The 18,939-nt window shown below is 42.9% G+C and overlaps 1 protein-coding gene across 1 annotated transcript in view; it reads right to left on the bottom strand.

Annotated features, from left to right (window-relative positions):
- The window catches only part of TMEFF2 (transmembrane protein with EGF like and two follistatin like domains 2), a 1,119,215-nt gene that overhangs the window by 841,730 nt on the left and 258,546 nt on the right, over window positions 1–18,939 (bottom strand). Inside the window, exon 4 of the mRNA XM_063934150.1 lies at window positions 6,339–6,365. Coding sequence (XP_063790220.1) covers window positions 6,339–6,365 — 27 coding nt within the window. The remainder of the gene's footprint in view (window positions 1–6,338; window positions 6,366–18,939) is intronic.

Here is an 18,939-nt window from a genome sequence, read left to right as displayed (position 1 = left end):
GGGCCCGCGACCTTCCTATTGGAAGCAGCGAAACCCAAATCCCCATTGTAGGGGTCACTGGTGAAAACCTTCTGGTGAGTTAGACTCTGGGCAGGTCTTGCCAACACTCAGTTCTAGCGACATACAGTATGAGGAAGTCTCATATTTGTCCAACTAGTTTAGTTTAGTGTGGCAATCTGATCCTGTAATATCGTCCCAGAAACCATCATCTAAGTACACAGGGACCCAGGATGTGACAAGAGCAACATAAATGGTCAATATTTTGAGGATCAATTCATTACCAATGATAAGTGTGGATTTATGGACACTTGTGTGTGTGGTGCAGCTATGCCACTCATAATATATTACTAATAAGAATGACAATGCCACTGAGGATAATATGCAGCTGATAGAGGTACTCTAACCAAATCCATGTGATGAAGCAGATATTGCTCAGATACATCCATTGATTTATTTTTGAAACTGTACACAAATTTGAGGTGCAATGTTTCCTTAGTTCGACAACTAAGTTTGATTATCTAGTGGACTACCAACCTGATTTAACTGTTCCGACACCTCACAGTTTTTTCCCCATTCTGTACTACGGATACCCCAATGAAGTCTTGTGGAGATGAAATGCATAGGGTAATATAAGCTACAGTATAAAGGGGGTTATTCAGAGTTAATCGCAGATGGACGAAAATTGGTAACAGGCAATTTTCTGTACTTGGGCTATCATGATGCGATCGCATCCCGAAAGGATGCGTTCGCATCATGATTGACAGGCTTCAAGCATCTGGGGGTGGCAATACAGCATTGATGGGGAGTGGATCAGGAAATGCAGGTGTTTCGTGGCCGTTCAGGTGCCTGCATTTCCTGCAACCGGAAACATGCTGCATAGGCAGGGGTCAACCTTTATTTGAGGTTTTAGTGATATGATCACAATTAAATTGTGATCGCATTGCGGGGCGGCACCACACATACTGGGCGGCCTTGCCCTGTGGTGGGCAGCCCCCAGCATGTGGATTTAGTGGTCGCATATTTTGCTAAAATAGCAAAACCTGCGATCAACTCTGAATAACCCCAATATCCATTATGAGGAGCCACAATTAAATAGAAGTACCCTTTTATTAGGGGCAAAAAATCTTGAACTCAGGATTGGGAAAATTGGACAGCTATTTATCACAAATATGCATTATACAGATGGAGCCCTCCTCATCTATCCCTTTAATAGGATTAATTGAGCCAGGGTAGTCGGACTTAATCCCCTGCTGTATTGTTCTCTCTGTAATGTATTGCAGCTGAGAACAATAGATGAAAGTTTTATGCTAATAAGCCTTGGTGCACCTAGTGCAGTAGAGAAGCCTAGCTGAGCGAGGCTTCATCTGTATGTATAACGCTGTGAAATGTGAATTTTTTAAATACATTTGATATTTTTGATACAGGTTGAGTATCCCTTATCCAAAATGCTTGGGACCAGACGTATTTTGGATATCGGATTTTTCCGTATTTTGGAATAATCGCATACCATAATGAGAAATCATAGTGATGGGACATAAATCTAAGCACAGAATGCATTTATGTTTCATATACACCTTATACACACAGCCTGAAGGCAATTTTAGCCAATATTTTTTTATAACTTTGTGCATTAAACAAAGTGTGTGTACATACACACAATTCATTTATGTGTCATATACACCTTATACACACAGCCTGAAGGTCATTTAATACAATATTTTTAATAACTTTGTGTATTAAACAAAGTTTGTGTACATTGAGCCATCAAAAAACAAAGTTTTCACTATCTCACTCTCATTCAAAAAAGTCCGTATTTCGGAATATTCCGTATTTCGGAATATTTGGATATGGGATACTCAACCTGTATTATCTTGTGGCCACAGGCCTGAATACATTGAGTGTTCATAAAGGTTCAAGTATTGAACTCGTAGATATACAGTGCATCTGGAAAGTATGCATAGTGCTTCCCTTTTTCCAACATTTTGGACCTGATCGCTGCTGTGCATTTTCACACAGCGGGCAATCAGACACAAACTGAGCATGCATATGCACCGCAATGCGTAGGCACATCACATGGCTACAAAGCAGATCGCCGCTCAGCGACAGGTTTGTGCGAAGGATCCATTCGCATGGGCAACCGCAAGGAGATTGACAGGAAGAGGGCATTTGTGGGTGGCAACTGACCGCTTTCAAGGAGTGTCAATTCTGGTCCCAGATAGACTGATGTGATTGCAGCAGCTGAGTAAGTCCTGGGCTGAGCAGAGACTGCACAAAATCTGTTTGTACAGCACTGCTACACATACGATCGCACACTTGCACAGCTAAAATACACTCCCCATGTAGGTGGCGACTATCAAATCGCAGAGCAGCAAAAAATCGCTGCCCAGCGATTAGGTCTGAATTACCCACTTTGTTATGTTACAGCCTTATTCCAATTTCCCTCAAAATTCTACACACAATACCCCATAATGACAATGTGAACAAAGTTTTTTTTTTTAGATTTTTGCTAATTTATTACAAATAAAAAACTAAGAAATCACATGTTCATAAGTATTCACAGCCTTTATTCAATACTTTGTTGATGCACCTTTGGCAGCAATTACAGCATCAGGTATTTTTGAATATGATGCCACAAGCTTGGCACATCTAACTTTGTGCAGTTTCGTCCATTCCTCTATGCAGCACCTCTCGAGCTCCATCAAGTTCGATGGGAAGCATCAGTGCACAGCCATTTTCAGAACTCTCCAGAGATGTTCAATCAGATTCAAGTCTGGGCTCTGGCTGGGACACTAAACGACATTCACAGAGTTGTCCTGAAGCCACTCATTTGATATCTTGGCTGTTTGCTTAGGGTCGTTGCCCTCCTGAAAGATGAACCGTCACCGCAGTCTAAGGTCAAGAGCGCTCTGCACCAAATTTTCATCCAGGATGTCTCTGTACACTGCTGCATTTATCTTTTCCTCTATCCTGACTAGTCTCCCAGTTCCTGCCGCTGAGAAACATCCCCACAGCATGATGCTGCACCAATGCATCACTGTAGGGATGGTATTGGCCTGGTGATAAGTGGTGCCTGGTTTCCTCCAAACATGACGCCTAGCATTCATGCCAAAGAGTTCAATCTTTGTCTCATTAGACCAGATAATTTTGTTTCTCATGGTCTGAGAGTCCTCTAGGTGCATTTTGGCAAACTCCAGGAGGGCTGCAATGTGCTTTTTACTAAGGATTGGCTTCCTTCTGGCCACTCTACCATACTGGCCTGATTGGTGGATTGCTGCAGAGATGGTTGTCCTTCTGGAAGGTTCTACTCTCTCAACAGGGCAATGCTGTAGCTCTCACAGAGTGACCATTGAGTTCTTGGTCACCTCCCTGTAGATGTGCTATAAACTGCCATGTGTTTGCTCTGTCGCTTAGTAACCAGCCAGATCGCTTCAGCCTTTGACCAAAACTGGAAGAAAACAATATTGTGAGGTGGTCAAAACTGACTGGAAATGAGTGAAAATTAATGTTATTGAGGTTAATAATATTGTAGAAACAAAAAAGGAACAAATTATTTATTTTTTGCCTTTTTTTTTTAAGAAAAGAAAAAAGGCTAAAATAAATACATACAAAACCAAAGCCAGTCACAGCATTTGGTCAAAACCAAAACTGGATGATGAAGTAGAACCAAACCAGCAAAAATGGTACATATCTAATCTATATGAATAGAACTATGTTCAATAGTGTGAAACACTGTAATAGCTGAATAAGCATTGCCTCCCCTGCAATGGTCCGTCGCCATCCCCGCCCGCCCCCAAACGTCTCTGCTCGTCAGTCAGGCAGAGGCGTTCGCACCCATTGCGAACCAATCGCATTCAGCAGTCGCGCACGTGCAGGATTGAACATGCGCGTGCAAACTGGCACCGCCGATGGGTTAACTGTGGTCGCATCAATTAGCGATGTGACTTGAATAACCCCCTGTATACATCTTCAATCAATTTTCAAAAGATATGTAGTTTATTGCAATCACATACTAAATGACAAAAATGTACATCTCTAATTCCACATTTTGGACAATCCAAACATATCCATCTCTATTTCCACCTTCTGGACAATCCATACAGATTCTCAACCCTATTTTAAAAAAAGTTTATTGGTGTAAAATACACTGGGGTAAATTTACTAAGGTTGGAGTTTTTTTTAGAACTGGTGATGTTGCCCATGGCAACCAATCAGATTTTACTTAACATTTATCTAACTGTTTCTAGCCATGGACAACATCACCAGTTCTAAAAATCTCCCACCTTAGTAAATTTACCCATAGAATGTATGAAAGTTGGTTTACTGATATTAAACATATGCAGTTGCCAAATTAGAATATTCTAACATAAATTCCCACTCCCCATATGTCACTTGTCCAATATAATTTTCACATTTCAAAAAGGATTAACTAAGTAATTTATATAATGTAAAATTAATATAGCACAGACTGTAGAAATAGCTTTGTGCGAGTCTGGTAACTTAGCGTGCATTTAAAAGAAACATTTCAAATTTGAGGTCCAATATTTTCAAACTGAGTAAAAAATGTGTAATTGCCAAAGGTTGCAAAACATTTTATTATGCATATCAAAATCATTCTTGAGCTGTTCACATGTTTTCAAAGTGGTATTATCATACAATTGCCCATATTGCCAATTACTTTATACAGTATATCCTATTATTCTACATTATAAGCATGGGTTAATGCAGGGCCATCTTAATGTATGGACACTCTGGGCAGCTGCTCAGTCCCCCATGATTCCAGAGGCATTCAGGCAGGGGCAGCAACACTGGGTAGTGCCTTTACAGCTTCATGGGAGTCATTAAGAGACTCCTGCCTGGCCTTTCTAACTGTGAATTACACACAATTTGAGCGGCCAGGCAGCATTCTATACCTGCTTCGCATCCTGCAACCAGCCAATGAATGGCTGCGAGCATGGTGATTGGTGGATTGCTGCACCAACAATGTAGGTAATTGGATCTCCTTAGATAATTCACTAATTCTAATGTAAAGTTAACTACTGATAAAAATTAAGAAAACAATATTTATACAGTAAGTGTATTCCTTGAAAATTGTTTACTGCCTTGTTCATCCAAAATTACTGAGATAAATTGACTAGAAGATTCTATTTTACTTAATAAGGCCATGACTCTCTACCACTATCACCAAGCACATAAGCATGTTTGCTAAAAAGCAACAAATGCTCAGATTTATCTAAGGGTTATTGCCATAATCTGACAACTGCTTACTCCCAGAGTTCTCAGCCCAGTGCACATAACAAGAAAGATTTACTGTAACACAATAAACAAACAACCAATATGTCATAAATTACCCAGGGCCAATGTACAATTGTATAAAAACATTTCGATACTTCCATGTATCCCTCCCTATCAGTAACTCACTCTGTACAGCCCATCTTCTACTCAGTCATTCTTTAAACTTGTGAACTAACAATTAAACTATGCCCTCAAACACATAAATTGAAGTGTTAATTTCATAAGGACTCAGGACATACCATTTTAAATTAAATCTAGATTGATAGCTCATTATATTTTACTTCACAAAGCACATATAACTGTAAATGTATTTATCTAATAACATAAAATGAGAACAAATTAACCATTTCATCTCTTTACTTCTAGAGCAATTTCAAGCAAGTCAAATGCCTCCCTTAGTGACATAAAAGTAGGTTTTCCCATCAGCTATTAGTCAGTATCACAGACCTTATAATCAGAAATGTCATAATGTGCACAAAAGTGTAATGAAGGGTACACATGCACATCTTCTAAATTATTTCAACAATCAACTTTCAGAATTGTTACCTTCCACTTTCTCATATAAACTCTAAAACTTTAAATTATTTATATATAAATGGACTTCAAGATTATTAAGTTTTTGTTTACATGCGGATATTTGCAAATAAAAAGTGAAAACTTCTTATTTTGAAGGGGCGGTAAGGGAGGCAAAATGCTGATGCCGGAATCACGACAGGTGGTGAAATGCCTCCGCCGGAATACCAGCGCCACAGGCTTTTCTCCCTCTATGGGTGCCCATGACACCCAGAGAAGGAGAATATAACTTATGGCGAGAGCAGCAAGCCACCGTGCCCGCAGTATGGCAAGCGCAGTGAGCCCGCAAGGGGCTTTCTAGTGGTGGCCGGGATCCCGCTGTTGGGATCCTCGCTGCCGGTAAAACATATGTATTCAGGTGGTAGTATCCTTCAAAGAGGGGATTCTAACCTCTGCTTCTCTGCTTCATAAAGGTTAAGGGAAAGACCAAAATAAACCACATCTAATTTTTCAGGTAATGTGTGATCTCTTACCTCCATCGCCAGAGCCTGAACCTCCCTCTGAAAAGAAAAAGAAAGAACATACATCTTAGATAAATTTTCTGTTAAAGATTCACACATGAAAATGAATATGTTATATGATTTCCTGTTGAGGATACGTTACAGACAAAAAGAACAATTATATGATGGTCTAATCTTAATTGATATGTTGGCTGTTTATTTTCTTTTATTTTGCCTTTTTTTGTACAGAACAAAGTGTTCAAGGTTAATGCAGTATTATGCAGGTTGTGACAGAGAAACAGAGAGAGAATCATGTTCGTTTTTTGTCATTGAGTTTAACCTTTTTTTCCCAGTATAAATTCAGCTTTTTCTATAAGAGTTGAACAGCCAGCAGTGAACACAGACAAACTTAACAATAGAGAAAATAGGGTGATAAATTAACTTAAAGGTTATCAAGAGCATTTCGGCTGCATCTCATATCATGTTCAGAATTCAAGATTTGCAAATGTATTCCTCAATGTATTAATGAATCAACCAAAAACTAAAAGCAGGAAAATAAATGTAAAATTATTTTATCATCTATTAAATAATGATATCCTTACTTTAACTCAGTTACTGTACTACATTTATGTATTTAAAATTATTGAGTTACTTACAGACTTTTTTAACATTAATGCACCTACCTTTACATACTGTATTTGCAAATTTTGTCCAACTAATAATAACATCTATACACACAAATAAGGCAGCATTTGTAATGCTCACGGATAGTGGCTATACAGCTGGTAGCTTGTTGAAGTTCGGAAGCTTTCTATGGTTGCAGCTGGTGTCAACGAACACAAGGCAACATTAGTAGTTCAAACTTGGAGGAGATACATTTATGCATGGGTGCAGGATGTGCAGTGCATATGGGTCCATCTTGTGGGGCCACACAGTACCCATGAGTTGGGTCAATTGCCACCTCTTGCATTTGACCTTCTACAGCAGGATGTGCCATCCTATCCCCGGCTCATATGACAATCACTACTCAACACCAAGGGGAGTTCTCCCAGGTTTTCAGTGACTCTGAGCTGCTGGTGTTCAAGGAACCAGCTATGTTACTATATTTGGGACAGAAGCAGTGCGAAGTGGACCAGACGGTGAACAATGAGGGGATAAAGAGGGATGGTGAGGGGGGTGAATAACAGAGGTCTCAGTGTTAAATGAGATGATGGGGGAAACAGTGTGTAGAAATATGATGAATAATAGGGGTGGTGGGGATAAAAAGGGACAAAGGAGTGTTATGACTAATAGGGTTGGGGTAGGATTAATGGAGATTATTATGCACTGTAAAAGCTGAGTTGTTGAAAACAATGTAGGAAGTGGGATAGTAGTAGGCTAATGGGAGCAAAGCAAAATAGAGAAAGTAACTGTGCACCTTAAAAATTATACTGCACTGCAGGTTGGGCAGATTTCAAATGTGCAGAGGGTTCTAGGTTTGAGAGGGATGTGTCCAATCTCAAATCTAAATAGCAGTGTGAAAATAAAGCTGTGGGCTACTTGCAGAAGCAACAGTGGCGTCTTAACCCGTTTGTCATCTGCCGAGGGGTGACACCAATATGCTGGCTCCTGCTCAGTGACAGGAGCCAGCAGTGCAGCCATAGCACCCCGGGGGCAGTCCGTATCTCCCAGATCCTCGTAATGCCAAAAACATGCCTTTTTGGTCTTTTCATAGAATTGCAGGTTCAGTCATCAAAGAGATTTCTCTATTTTCTCTGAGAGAATGGCATTGAGTGCCGATTTGGTAGAAGTGAGTTTTGTATATATGGTATTCGTATGTGTGCCTTTATGAAGAGACTCTAAATGATGAACCTGGTCTATAAGGACCGGAGAAGGCATTTATGTTCTTTGTATCTATGTAAAACAAAGCTGATGATAAGGCCTCGTACAACAGGCTTATGAGCCTCCCAAACAAGTGTGGAGCCAACAGGATCAGAGCATTCAGGGAGAAGTATTATTCTAAAACTTCTTTAAGTTTTGCCTGAAAATGAGGAAGTTTCAGGATGGTTTTATTAAGCCTCCAGGAAGCTCTGGCAATTGAGTTATCTAAAAGGTCAAAAGAGGAAGTTACTATGGAATGATCAGACTAGGAGTTAAGGAGTATAGATGCACCAGAGAGGCGGGAGCAGATAGGAAGACTACAGAAGATAAGATCAATTTTAGAGTATGTATGGTGAGGGTTGGAATAGAATGTGTAATCCTGAGAAGAGGAGTTAAGAGAGTGGCAAGTACTGTATCACAAAGTGTATTAGACTTGTCTATAATTGAATCGAGAACAAAATTAAAATAGCCTCCGAGGAATAAATTACCAATACGACGCCTATGAAAATTTAAAAAAAAGGAGTTCAATAAATGTTGTTGGCCTTTGGTGGGGGCATAAATCATAGCAATAGTGACTTTTGTGTGGCCAAGCCTGCCCGTCAGGACTATATACCGACTGTCTGAATCAGTGTAGCCCGAGTCTAGTATAAAAAAGGTAATTTGATGTTGATTAGGATATCAACTCCATTATGTTTGGATGTACTAGATGAGTAAAACATGGTGGAGAAGCGCTTGGAGCACAGGGTAGGGTGACCAGGTGCACAGAAGTGTGTCTCCTGCAGAATAACTATAAGTGCAAACATTTCTGAGGAGTGTTAAGGCCTCGAACGTTCGTTGAGGCTATAGTCAAAGGCATAGTGAAGATATTGTGGATTAATTGAGACATAGAGATAAAATAGGAACAGGAACCCCTGCTCATAAGAGAAGAGAGAGGGAAGAGAGGGAAAGGAAAAAGAAAAGAGAATGGAAGGAAAAGAGAGATAAAAAAAATAGAAGATGATTCTGTATACTCCCCTCCTCAACAAAGAGGAGGGGAGTGTGCCCATGGTTTGGAACTCAGCCGTCCAGGGAGGTGAAAGCCAAAGGGCCAATAACACCTCTAGGGAAAAAAAGATAAACAATGGGGAATATACCAACTGGGGCACTATTATTAGTAATTAATGTCCAAGCAAGTGAGAAATAAGAAGAGAGAAAAAATAGACAAAAATTAAGGGAGGGCAAAGTCAGCTTTATTTGGGGGCAGTAACATCCTTTGGGTGTAGGGGGGTAAGGGGTAAAGAAAGTAGTGTAAGAGAAATAATAGATACATGAAGAAGCGTGATAAATAAAAAGAGGGTAAAGGGACGATAGAGGGTAAAGGGACGATCGAATGCAAAATCGAACAGAACTCTATCATTGCTTCCTATTGGTCCAAATGTATCACATGCACACTAATTAAAGGGGAAGCTCTCTCTTTACACTGCTTCATACATGAAAACCTAACTGATGATTAAAATTTTGTGTTTTCCTTATTTAAAAAAAATACAGCTGACATAGTTGGCAATAAATTAGCCCTAATCTGCCTTCCTGCCTGCCCTCCACTTTCTGTGCACATATGGGCCCTCATTCCGGGTTGATAGCTCGCTAGCTACTTTTAGCAGACATGCAAACGCATTGTCGCCGCCCACGGGGGAGTGTATTTTCACTTTGCAAGTGTGCGATCGCATGTGTAGCCAAACGGTACAAAAACATTTTGTGCAAAACAAGACCAGCCCTGTAGTTACGTATCCTGTGCGATGATTCCAGCAATGGAGGTCCCGGAATTGACGTCAGATACCCGCCCTGCAAACGCCTGGTCACGCCTGTGTTTTCTCTACCACTCCCAGAAATGGTCAGTTGACACCCATAAACGCCCTCTTCCTGTCAATCTCCTTGCGATTGGCTGTGCGAATGGAATCGTCGCTAGAAGCATTGCACAGCAAAGATGCTGTTTGTACCCGTTTGATGCGCCTGCGCATTGCGGTGCATACGCATGCACAGTTTTGCCATTTTTTTACCTGATCGATGCGCTGCGAAAAATAAGAATTTACTTACCGATAATTCTATTTCTCGTAGTCCGTAGTGGATGCTGGGAACTTCGTAAGGACCATGGGGAATAGCGGCTCCGCAGGAGACTGGGCACAAAAGTAAAGCTTTAGGACTACCTGGTGTGCACTGGCTCCTCCCCCTATGACCCTCCTCCAAGCCTCAGTTAGGATACTGTGCCCGGACGAGCGTACACAATAAGGAAGGATTTTGAATCCCGGGTAAGACTCATACCAGCCACACCAATCACACCGTACAACCTGTGATCTGAACCCAGTTAACAGCATGATAACAGAGGAGCCTCTGAAAAGATGGCTCACAACAATAATAACCCGATTTTTGTAACAATAACTATGTACAAGTATTGCAGACAATCCGCACTTGGGATGGGCGCCCAGCATCCACTACGGACTACGAGAAATAGAATTATCGGTAAGTAAATTCTTATTTTCTCTGACGTCCTAGTGGATGCTGGGAACTCCGTAAGGACCATGGGGATTATAACAAAGCTCCCAAACGGGCGGGAGAGTGCGGATGACTCTGCAGCACCGAATGAGAGAACTCCAGGTCCTCCTCAGCCAGGGTATCAAATTTGTAGAATTTTGCAAACGTGTTTGCCCCTGACCAAGTAGCAGCTCGGCAAAGTTGTAAAGCCGAGACCCCTCGGGCAGCCGCCCAAGATGAGCCCACCTTCCTTGTGGAATGGGCTTTTACAGATTTTGGCTGTGGCAGGCCTGCCACAGAATGTGCAAGCTGAATTGTACTACAAATCCAACGAGCAATAGTCTGCTTAGAAGCAGGAGCACCCAGCTTGTTGGGTGCATACAGGATAAACAGTGAGTCAGATTTTCTGACTCCAGCCGTCCTGGAAACATATATTTTCAGGGCCCTGACTACGTCCAGCAACTTGGAGTCCTCCAAGTCCCTAGTAGCCGCAGGTACCACAATAGGCTGGTTCAAGTGAAACGCTGAAACCACTTTAGGGAGAAATTGAGGACGAGTCCTCCATTCTGCCCTGTCCGTATGAAAAATTAGGTAAGGGCTTTTATAGGATAAAGCCGCCAATTCTGAGACACGCCTGGCTGAAGCCAGGGCCAACAGCATTACCACTTTCCATGTGAGATATTTTAAGTCCACAGTGGTGAGTGGTTCAAACCAATGTGATTTTAGGAACCCCAAAACTACATTGAGATCCCAAGGTGCCACTGGAGGCACAAAAGGAGGCTGTATATGCAGTACCCCCTTGACAAACGTCTGAACTTCAGGAACTGAAGCCAGTTCTTTCTGGAAGAAAATCGACAGGGCCGAAATTTGAACCTTAATGGACCCTAATTTTAGGCCCATAGACAGTCCTGTTTGCAGGAAATGCAGGAAACGACCCAGTTGAAATTCCTCTGTAGGGGCCTTCCTGGCCTCGCACCACGCAACATATTTACGCCAAATACGGTGATAATGCTGTACGGTTACATCCTTCCTGGCTTTGATCAGGGTAGGGATGACTTCATTCGGAATGCCTTTTTCCTTCAGGATCTGGCGTTCAACCGCCATGCCGTCAAACGCAGCCGCGGTAAGTCTTGGAACAGACAGGGTCCCTGCTGGAGCAGGTCCCTTCTTAGAGGTAGAGGCCACGGGTCCTCTGTGAGCATCTCTTGAAGTTCCGGGTACCAAGTCCTTCTTGGCCAATCCGGAGCCACGAGTATAGTCCTTACTCCTCTCCTTCTTATGATTCTCAGTACCATGGGTATGAGAGGCAGAGGAGGGAACACATACACTGACTGGTACACCCACGGTGTTACCAGAGCATCCACAGCTATTGCCTGAGGGTCCCTTGACCTGGCGCAATACCTGTCTAGTTTTTTGTTGAGGCGGGACGCCATCATGTCCACCTTTGGTTTTTCCCAACGGTACACAATCATGTGGAAGACTTCTGGGTGAAGTCCCCACTCTCCCGGGTGGCGAAGAATCCTTGCAACTTCTGCCATTGCCCTCCTGCTTCTTGTGCCGCCCTGTCTGTTTACATGGGCGACTGCCGTGATGTTGTCTGACTGGATCAGCACCGGCTGACCTTGAAGCAGAGGTCTTGCTAGGCTTAGAGCATTGTAGATGGCCCTTAGCTCCAGGATATTTATGTGAAGTAATGTCTCCAGGCTTGACCACAAGCCCTGGAAATTTCTTCCCTGTGTGACTGCACCCCAGCCTCTCAGGCTGGAATGCGTGGTCACCAGGACCCAGTCCTGAATGCCGAATCTGCGGCCCTCTAGAAGATGAGCACTCTGCAATCACCACAGAAGAGACACCCTTGTCCTTGGTGACAAGATTATCCGCAGATGCATCTGAAGATGCGACCCGGACCATTTGTCTAGCAGATCCCACTGGAAGGTTCTTGCGTGGAATCTGCCGAATGGGATGGCTTCGTAAGAAGCCACCATCTTTCCCAGGACCCTTGTGCATTGATGAACTGAGACTTGGCCTGGTTTCAGGAGATTTCTGACTAGTTCGGATAACTCCCTGGCTTTCTCCTCCGGGAGAAACACCTTTTTCTGGACTGTGTCCAGGATCATCCCTAGGAATAGAAGTCGTGTCGTCGGGATCAGCTGCGATTTTGGAATATTGAGAATCCAACCGTGCTGGCGCAGCACTATCTGAGATAGTGCTACTCCGACTTCCAACTGTTCCCTGGATCTTGCCCTTATCAGGAGATCGTCCAAGTAAGGGATAACTAAAACTCCCTTCCTTCGAAGGAGTATCATCATTTCGGCCATTACCTTGGTAAAGACCCGGGGTGCCGTGGACAATCCAAACGGCAGCGTCTGAAACTGATAGTGACAGTTCTGTACCACAAACCTGAGGTACCCTTGGTGAGAAGGGTAAATTGGGACATGTAGGTAAGCATCTTTGATGTCCAGAGACACCATATAGTCCCCTTCTTCCAGGTTTGCAATCACTGCTCTGAGTGACTCCATCTTGAATTTGAACCTTTGTATGTAAGTGTTCAAGGATTTTAGGTTTAAAATTGGTCTCACCGAGCCGTCCGGCTTCGGTACCACAAATAGTGTGGAATAGTACCCCTTTCCCTGTTGTAGGAGGGGTACCTTGATTATCACCTGCTGGGAATATAGCTTGTGAATGGCTTCCAATACTGCCTCCCTGTCTGAGGGAGACGTCGGTAAAGCAGACTTTAGAAAACGGCGAGGGGGAGACGTCTCAAATTCCAATTTGTACCCCTGAGATACCACCTGAAGGATCCAGGGGTCCACTTGCGAGTGGGCCCACTGCGCACTGAACTTCTTGAGACGGGCCCCCACCGTGCCTGAGTCCGCTTGTAAAGCCCCAGCGTCATGCTGAGGACTTTGCGGAGGCGGGAGAGGGCTTTTGTTCCTGGGAACTGGCTGTTTGTTGCAGCCTTTTTCCTCTCCCTCTGCCACGGGGCAGAAATGAGGCGCCTTTTGCCCGCTTGCCCTTATGGGGCCGAAAGGACTGCGCCTGATAATACGGCGTCTTCTTAGGTTGAGAAGCTACCTGGGGTAAAAATGTGATTTTCCAGCAGTTGCCGTGGCTACCAGGTCTGATAGACCTACCCCAAATAACTCCTCCCCCTTATAAGGCAATACTTCCATGTGCCTTTTAGAATCCGCATCACCTGACCACTGCCGCGTCCATAAACCTCTTCTTGCAGAAATGGACAGCGCGCTAACTCTTGATGCCAGTCGGCAAATATCCCTCTGTGCATCACGCATATATAGAAATGCATCCTTCAAATGCTCTATAGTCAGTAATATACTGACCCTATCTAGGGTATCAATATTTTCAGTCAGGGAATCCGACCACGCCAGGCCCGCACTGCACATCCAGGCTGAGGCGATTGCTGGTCGCAGTATAACACCCGTGTGAGTGTATATACATTTTAGGATATTCTCCAGCTTTCTATCGGCAGGTTCCTTTAGGGCGGCCGTATCAGGAGAGGGTAGTGCTACCTGTTTAGACAAGCGTGTGAGCGCTTTATCCACCCTAGGGGGTGTTTCCCAACGTGCCCTATCCTCTGGCGGGAAAGGGTACGATGCCAATAACCTTTTAGGAATTATCAGTTTTTTATCGGGGGAAACCCACGCCTCATCACACACTTCATTTAATTCCTCGGATACAGGAAAAACTACAGGCAGTTTTTTCTCACCAAACATAATACCCTTTTTAGTGGTACTTGTATTATCAGAGATATGCAATACATTTTTCATTGCTTCAATCATGTAACGTGTGGCCCTAGTGGAAGTCACGTTTGTCTCCTCATCATCGACACTGGAGTCAGTATCCGTGTCTGTGTCTGCCATTTGAGGTAACGGGCGTTTTAAAGCCCCTGATGGCGTTTGAGACCCCTGGACAGGCACAAGCTGAGTAGCCGGCTGTCTCATGTCGACAACTGTCTGTCGTAAAGAGCTGACACTGTCACGCAATTCCTTCCATAAGCTCATCCACTCAGGTGTCGACTCCCTAGGGGGTGACAACTCTATAATAGGCAATTGCTCCGCCTCCATCTCATTTTCCTCCTCAAACATGTCGACACAATCGTACCGACACACCGCACATACACAGGGAATGCTCTGATAGAGGACAGGACCCCACTAGCCCTTTGGGGAGACAGAGGGAGAGTATGCCAGCACACACCAGAGCGCTATATATAGACAGGAATACCACTATAAAATGTGCTTTTCCCTTTATAGCTGCTGTTAGTATTAAAACTGCGCCAAATTAGTGCCCCCCTCTCTTTTTTACCCTTTTCTGTAGTGCAGGACTGCAGGGGAGAGTCAGGGAGACGTCCTTCCAGCGGAGCTGTGATGGAAAATGGCGCCCGTGTGCTGAGGAGATAGGCTCCGCCCCCTTCTCGGCGGCCTTTTCTCCCGCTTTTTGGTGAGTTCTGGCAGGGGTTAAAATACATCCATATAGCCCTGGGGGTTATATGTGGTGTATTTATGCCAGCCAAGGTGTTTACATTGCTGCTCAGGGCGCCCCCCCCTAGCGCCCTGCACCCTCAGTGACCGAAGTATGAAGTGTGCCTGAGTAACAATGGCGCACAGCTGCAGTGCTGTGCGCTACCTTGTTGAAGACTGATGTCTTCTGCCGCCGATTTTTCCGGACCTCTTCTTGCTTCTGGCTCTGTAAGGGGGCCGGCGGCGCGGCTCTGGGACCGAGCTCCGAGGCTGGGCCTGTGTTCGGTCCCTCTGGAGCTAATGGTGTCCAGTAGCCTAAGAAGCCCAAGCTACCACCACTTAGGTAGGTTCGCTTCTTCTCCCCTTAGTCCCTCGATGCAGTGAGCCTGTTGCCAGCAGGTCTCACTGAAAATAAAAAACCTAAACTAAACTTTCACTAAGAAGCTCAGGAGAGCCCCTAGTGTGCACCCTTCTCGGCCGGGCACAAAAATCTAACTGAGGCTTGGAGGAGGGTCATAGGGGGAGGAGCCAGTGCACACCAGGTAGTCCTAAAGCTTTACTTTTGTGCCCAGTCTCCTGCGGAGCCGCTATTCCCCATGGTCCTTACGGAGTTCCCAGCATCCACTAGGACGTCAGAGAAATCGGCAGTGCGTGATCAACTCGGAATGACCCCCATAGTCAGTTGTTGGTAACAAAACATCTGCTCCCTGTTTATTGCATAATCTGTGGGCATTGGTTTATTTAATGCATGATTATGCAATAGACAGCAGCAGATCACAATATTGGACACTTTTGCCGAAAGATATAATAATATGCCTCCAGAAATATCAACCTTGTTTTAAATAGACCACAGTTGCATTATGTCATGGATTGGGTGGCTATATGTGCCTCTTTATTGCTCAGCAGGAGTTTGATGATTTGACAATGCAGACAGAAGCCAGGGGCAATAGCCATAGTCTAAATCACCTGTTGTGTATGTGGGTGGGGGGGAAGGGGGGGATGACAACAACATGGTAACATGTACTATTAGCTGCTCCATTAACACACACAGGTACAGTAACTTACCCAATAACCATGCTTCTGGCATTTGACTCACCTCAAACTTTGCAGACAGGGATGATTTGCTGAGGATGTAGGCATTATGGCACATACCATGATAAACAGGTATAACAGTCATTATTGTTGGGGACTTCAATTACCCGGACATAAACTGGAACACCGAAACAGTAAATACAGCTAGGGGTAACAGGTTCTTAAACATGCTAAAAAATCATTACTTGTCCCAGGTAATTGAAGAGCCAACTAGGCAAGGGGCTATACTGTACCTAGTACTAATAATGAGGAAATAATAATAAATACTAAAGTAGGGGAGACCCTAGAAAATAGCAATCACGATATGATCACATTCGATATCAGCTTTCAAAAACAACAATATATGGGTTTAACCAAGATTTTTTACATTAGGAAAGCAAACATTGCTGAAACAAGCAATGAAGGAGCTCAATTGGAAAATTGTATTTCATGGTAACAATACTGCTGAAATGTGGGATGTTTTTACAACTGCGCTCAATAAGTACACTAATTTATATATTCCCAAAGTCAACAAAAGCAAAAGTAGGAAATTCAAACTGATGTGGCTTAATAAGAAGGTCAAGGAACAAATGGATAAAAAGAGGCGTGCTTTCAAAGCATTTAAGTCTGACGGAAAGGTGGAATCATTCCAGTTCTACAAGGAATGTAACAAAAAATGCAAAAAAAAGTGATCAGAAAAAAAAGCTGAAATAGAAAACTAAAAACAAATCGCAAAGGAGAGTAAAACAAACCCCAAAAAGTTATTTAAGTATATAAACGGTAAAAGGTTGAAAAGGGAGAATATTGGGCCCTTAAAGGGCAAGTTGGATGTCTTGATTAATGATGACAGGGAAAAAGCGGATTTATTTAATAAATTATTTTCATCAGTATTCACGAAAGAGGACAGGTTGACGAGAGTACAGCATAACATAAAAAATAATAACGACCCATTGCGTGGTACTTGGTTAAATGAGGGAGTAGTCCGGGAGAGACTAAGTAAAATTAAGATAAATAAATCTCCTGGGCCGGATGGACTCCACCCCAGGGTTCTTATGGAACTCAACGTAGAGATATCGAGACCTCTATATTTGATCTTCAGTGAGTCAATTAGATCAGGAATGATACCAAAGGACTGGCGTATAGCAGAGGTATTCCCAATATTTAAAAAGGGTATTAAAATGCTCCCCGGGAACTATAGACCGGTTAGCTTGACATCTATAGTGGGGAAAATACTAGGTATATTAAGGGATAGAATACTACAGTACTTGGATACCTCCAAGGTAATTACTAGGAATCAGCATGGATTTTTGAAGGACAGGTCATGTCAAACTAACTTAATAAGCTTCTACGAGAAAGTGAGCGATAATATTGATCAGGGTCAAGCAGTGGATGTGATCTTTTTAGACTTCGCTAAGGCCTTTGACAAGGTTCCACACAGGAGACTAATTCCCACACTAAGAGAGCTTGGGGTAGGAAACACTATTTGTACTTGGGTGAGTAATTGGCTGTTTAATAGGGAACAGTGAGTGGGGGTTAATGGGATGTACTCTGAATGGGCTTCAGTACTCAGTGGAATACCACATGGCTCAATACTCGGACCATTGCTGTTTAACATATTCATTAATGACCTAGGAGAGGGACTGGAAAGCACAGTGTCAATTTTCGCAGATGATACTAAACTATGTAGAATAATTAATTCAGACAAGGATGTTGAGTCTCTACAGAATGACTTATCTAGACTTGAGGACTGGGCGGATAAATGGAGAATGAGGTTCAATATAGACAAATGTAAAGTTATGCACTTTGGGACTAAGAACAATCAGGCAGCCTATAAACTAAATGGGGAAAATGTAGGAATAATGGTAGTTGAAAAAGATTTGGGTATGCTCATCGATAATAAACTTGGTAGCCCACGCAATGTCAAAATATGGCAGCAAAGGCTAATAAGGTGTTATCATGCATAAAATGGGGGTATGGAGACAAACGATGAGAGTATAATCCTGCCTCTTTATAAATCATTGGTGCAGCCACACCTGGAATATTGTGTACAGTTTTGGGCACCATACTATAAAAAAAATATCTTGGAACTCGAAAGGGTTCAGAGGCGAGCTACTAAACTGGTTAAGGGGTTAGAGGCACTGGACTATGAGGAAAGACTTAAAAGGCTTGATATATTCACACTGGAAAAGAGGTGACTGAGAGGGGACATTATTAATATTTCTAAATACATTAAGGGACAATACAAGGATTTATCAAAAAAAACACTACATAGGACACGAGGACACCCCCTGAGGTTAGAAGAGAAAAAATTCCATACTCAACAGAGAAAAGGATTCTTCACAGTAAGAACAGTAAGTATTTGGAATTCTCTGCCAGAGAAGGTAGTAATGGTGGACTCAATCAATAAGTTTAAAAATGGATTAAATTCCTAGCGGAAAAAAATATCCAGAGATACAGCATTTAATTAATATTAAAAAAAAAATGTAATATAGGTTGAACTCGATGGACATTTGTCTTTTTTCAACCTCAACAACTATGTAACTATGTAACTATGTAACACTCATGAATTTAAGTTTCATTATATAGTCCAACAAAAGTGTCAGATATTATGTTATGCCGCTATCTATTGCACATTTATGGACTAGGTATGATGCCTATTTGTATAAATATGTGCAGTATTCAACTCATAAAGCTGCTGAGGTTGCTCTGATTAACAT

Source organism: Pseudophryne corroboree, chromosome 7 (genome assembly GCF_028390025.1).
Source record: "Pseudophryne corroboree isolate aPseCor3 chromosome 7, aPseCor3.hap2, whole genome shotgun sequence".
Taxonomy (NCBI): Eukaryota; Metazoa; Chordata; class Amphibia; order Anura; family Myobatrachidae; genus Pseudophryne; species Pseudophryne corroboree.
The sequence above is the reverse complement of the archived record's forward strand: the minus strand, read 5'-3'. Positions and strand labels throughout refer to the sequence as shown.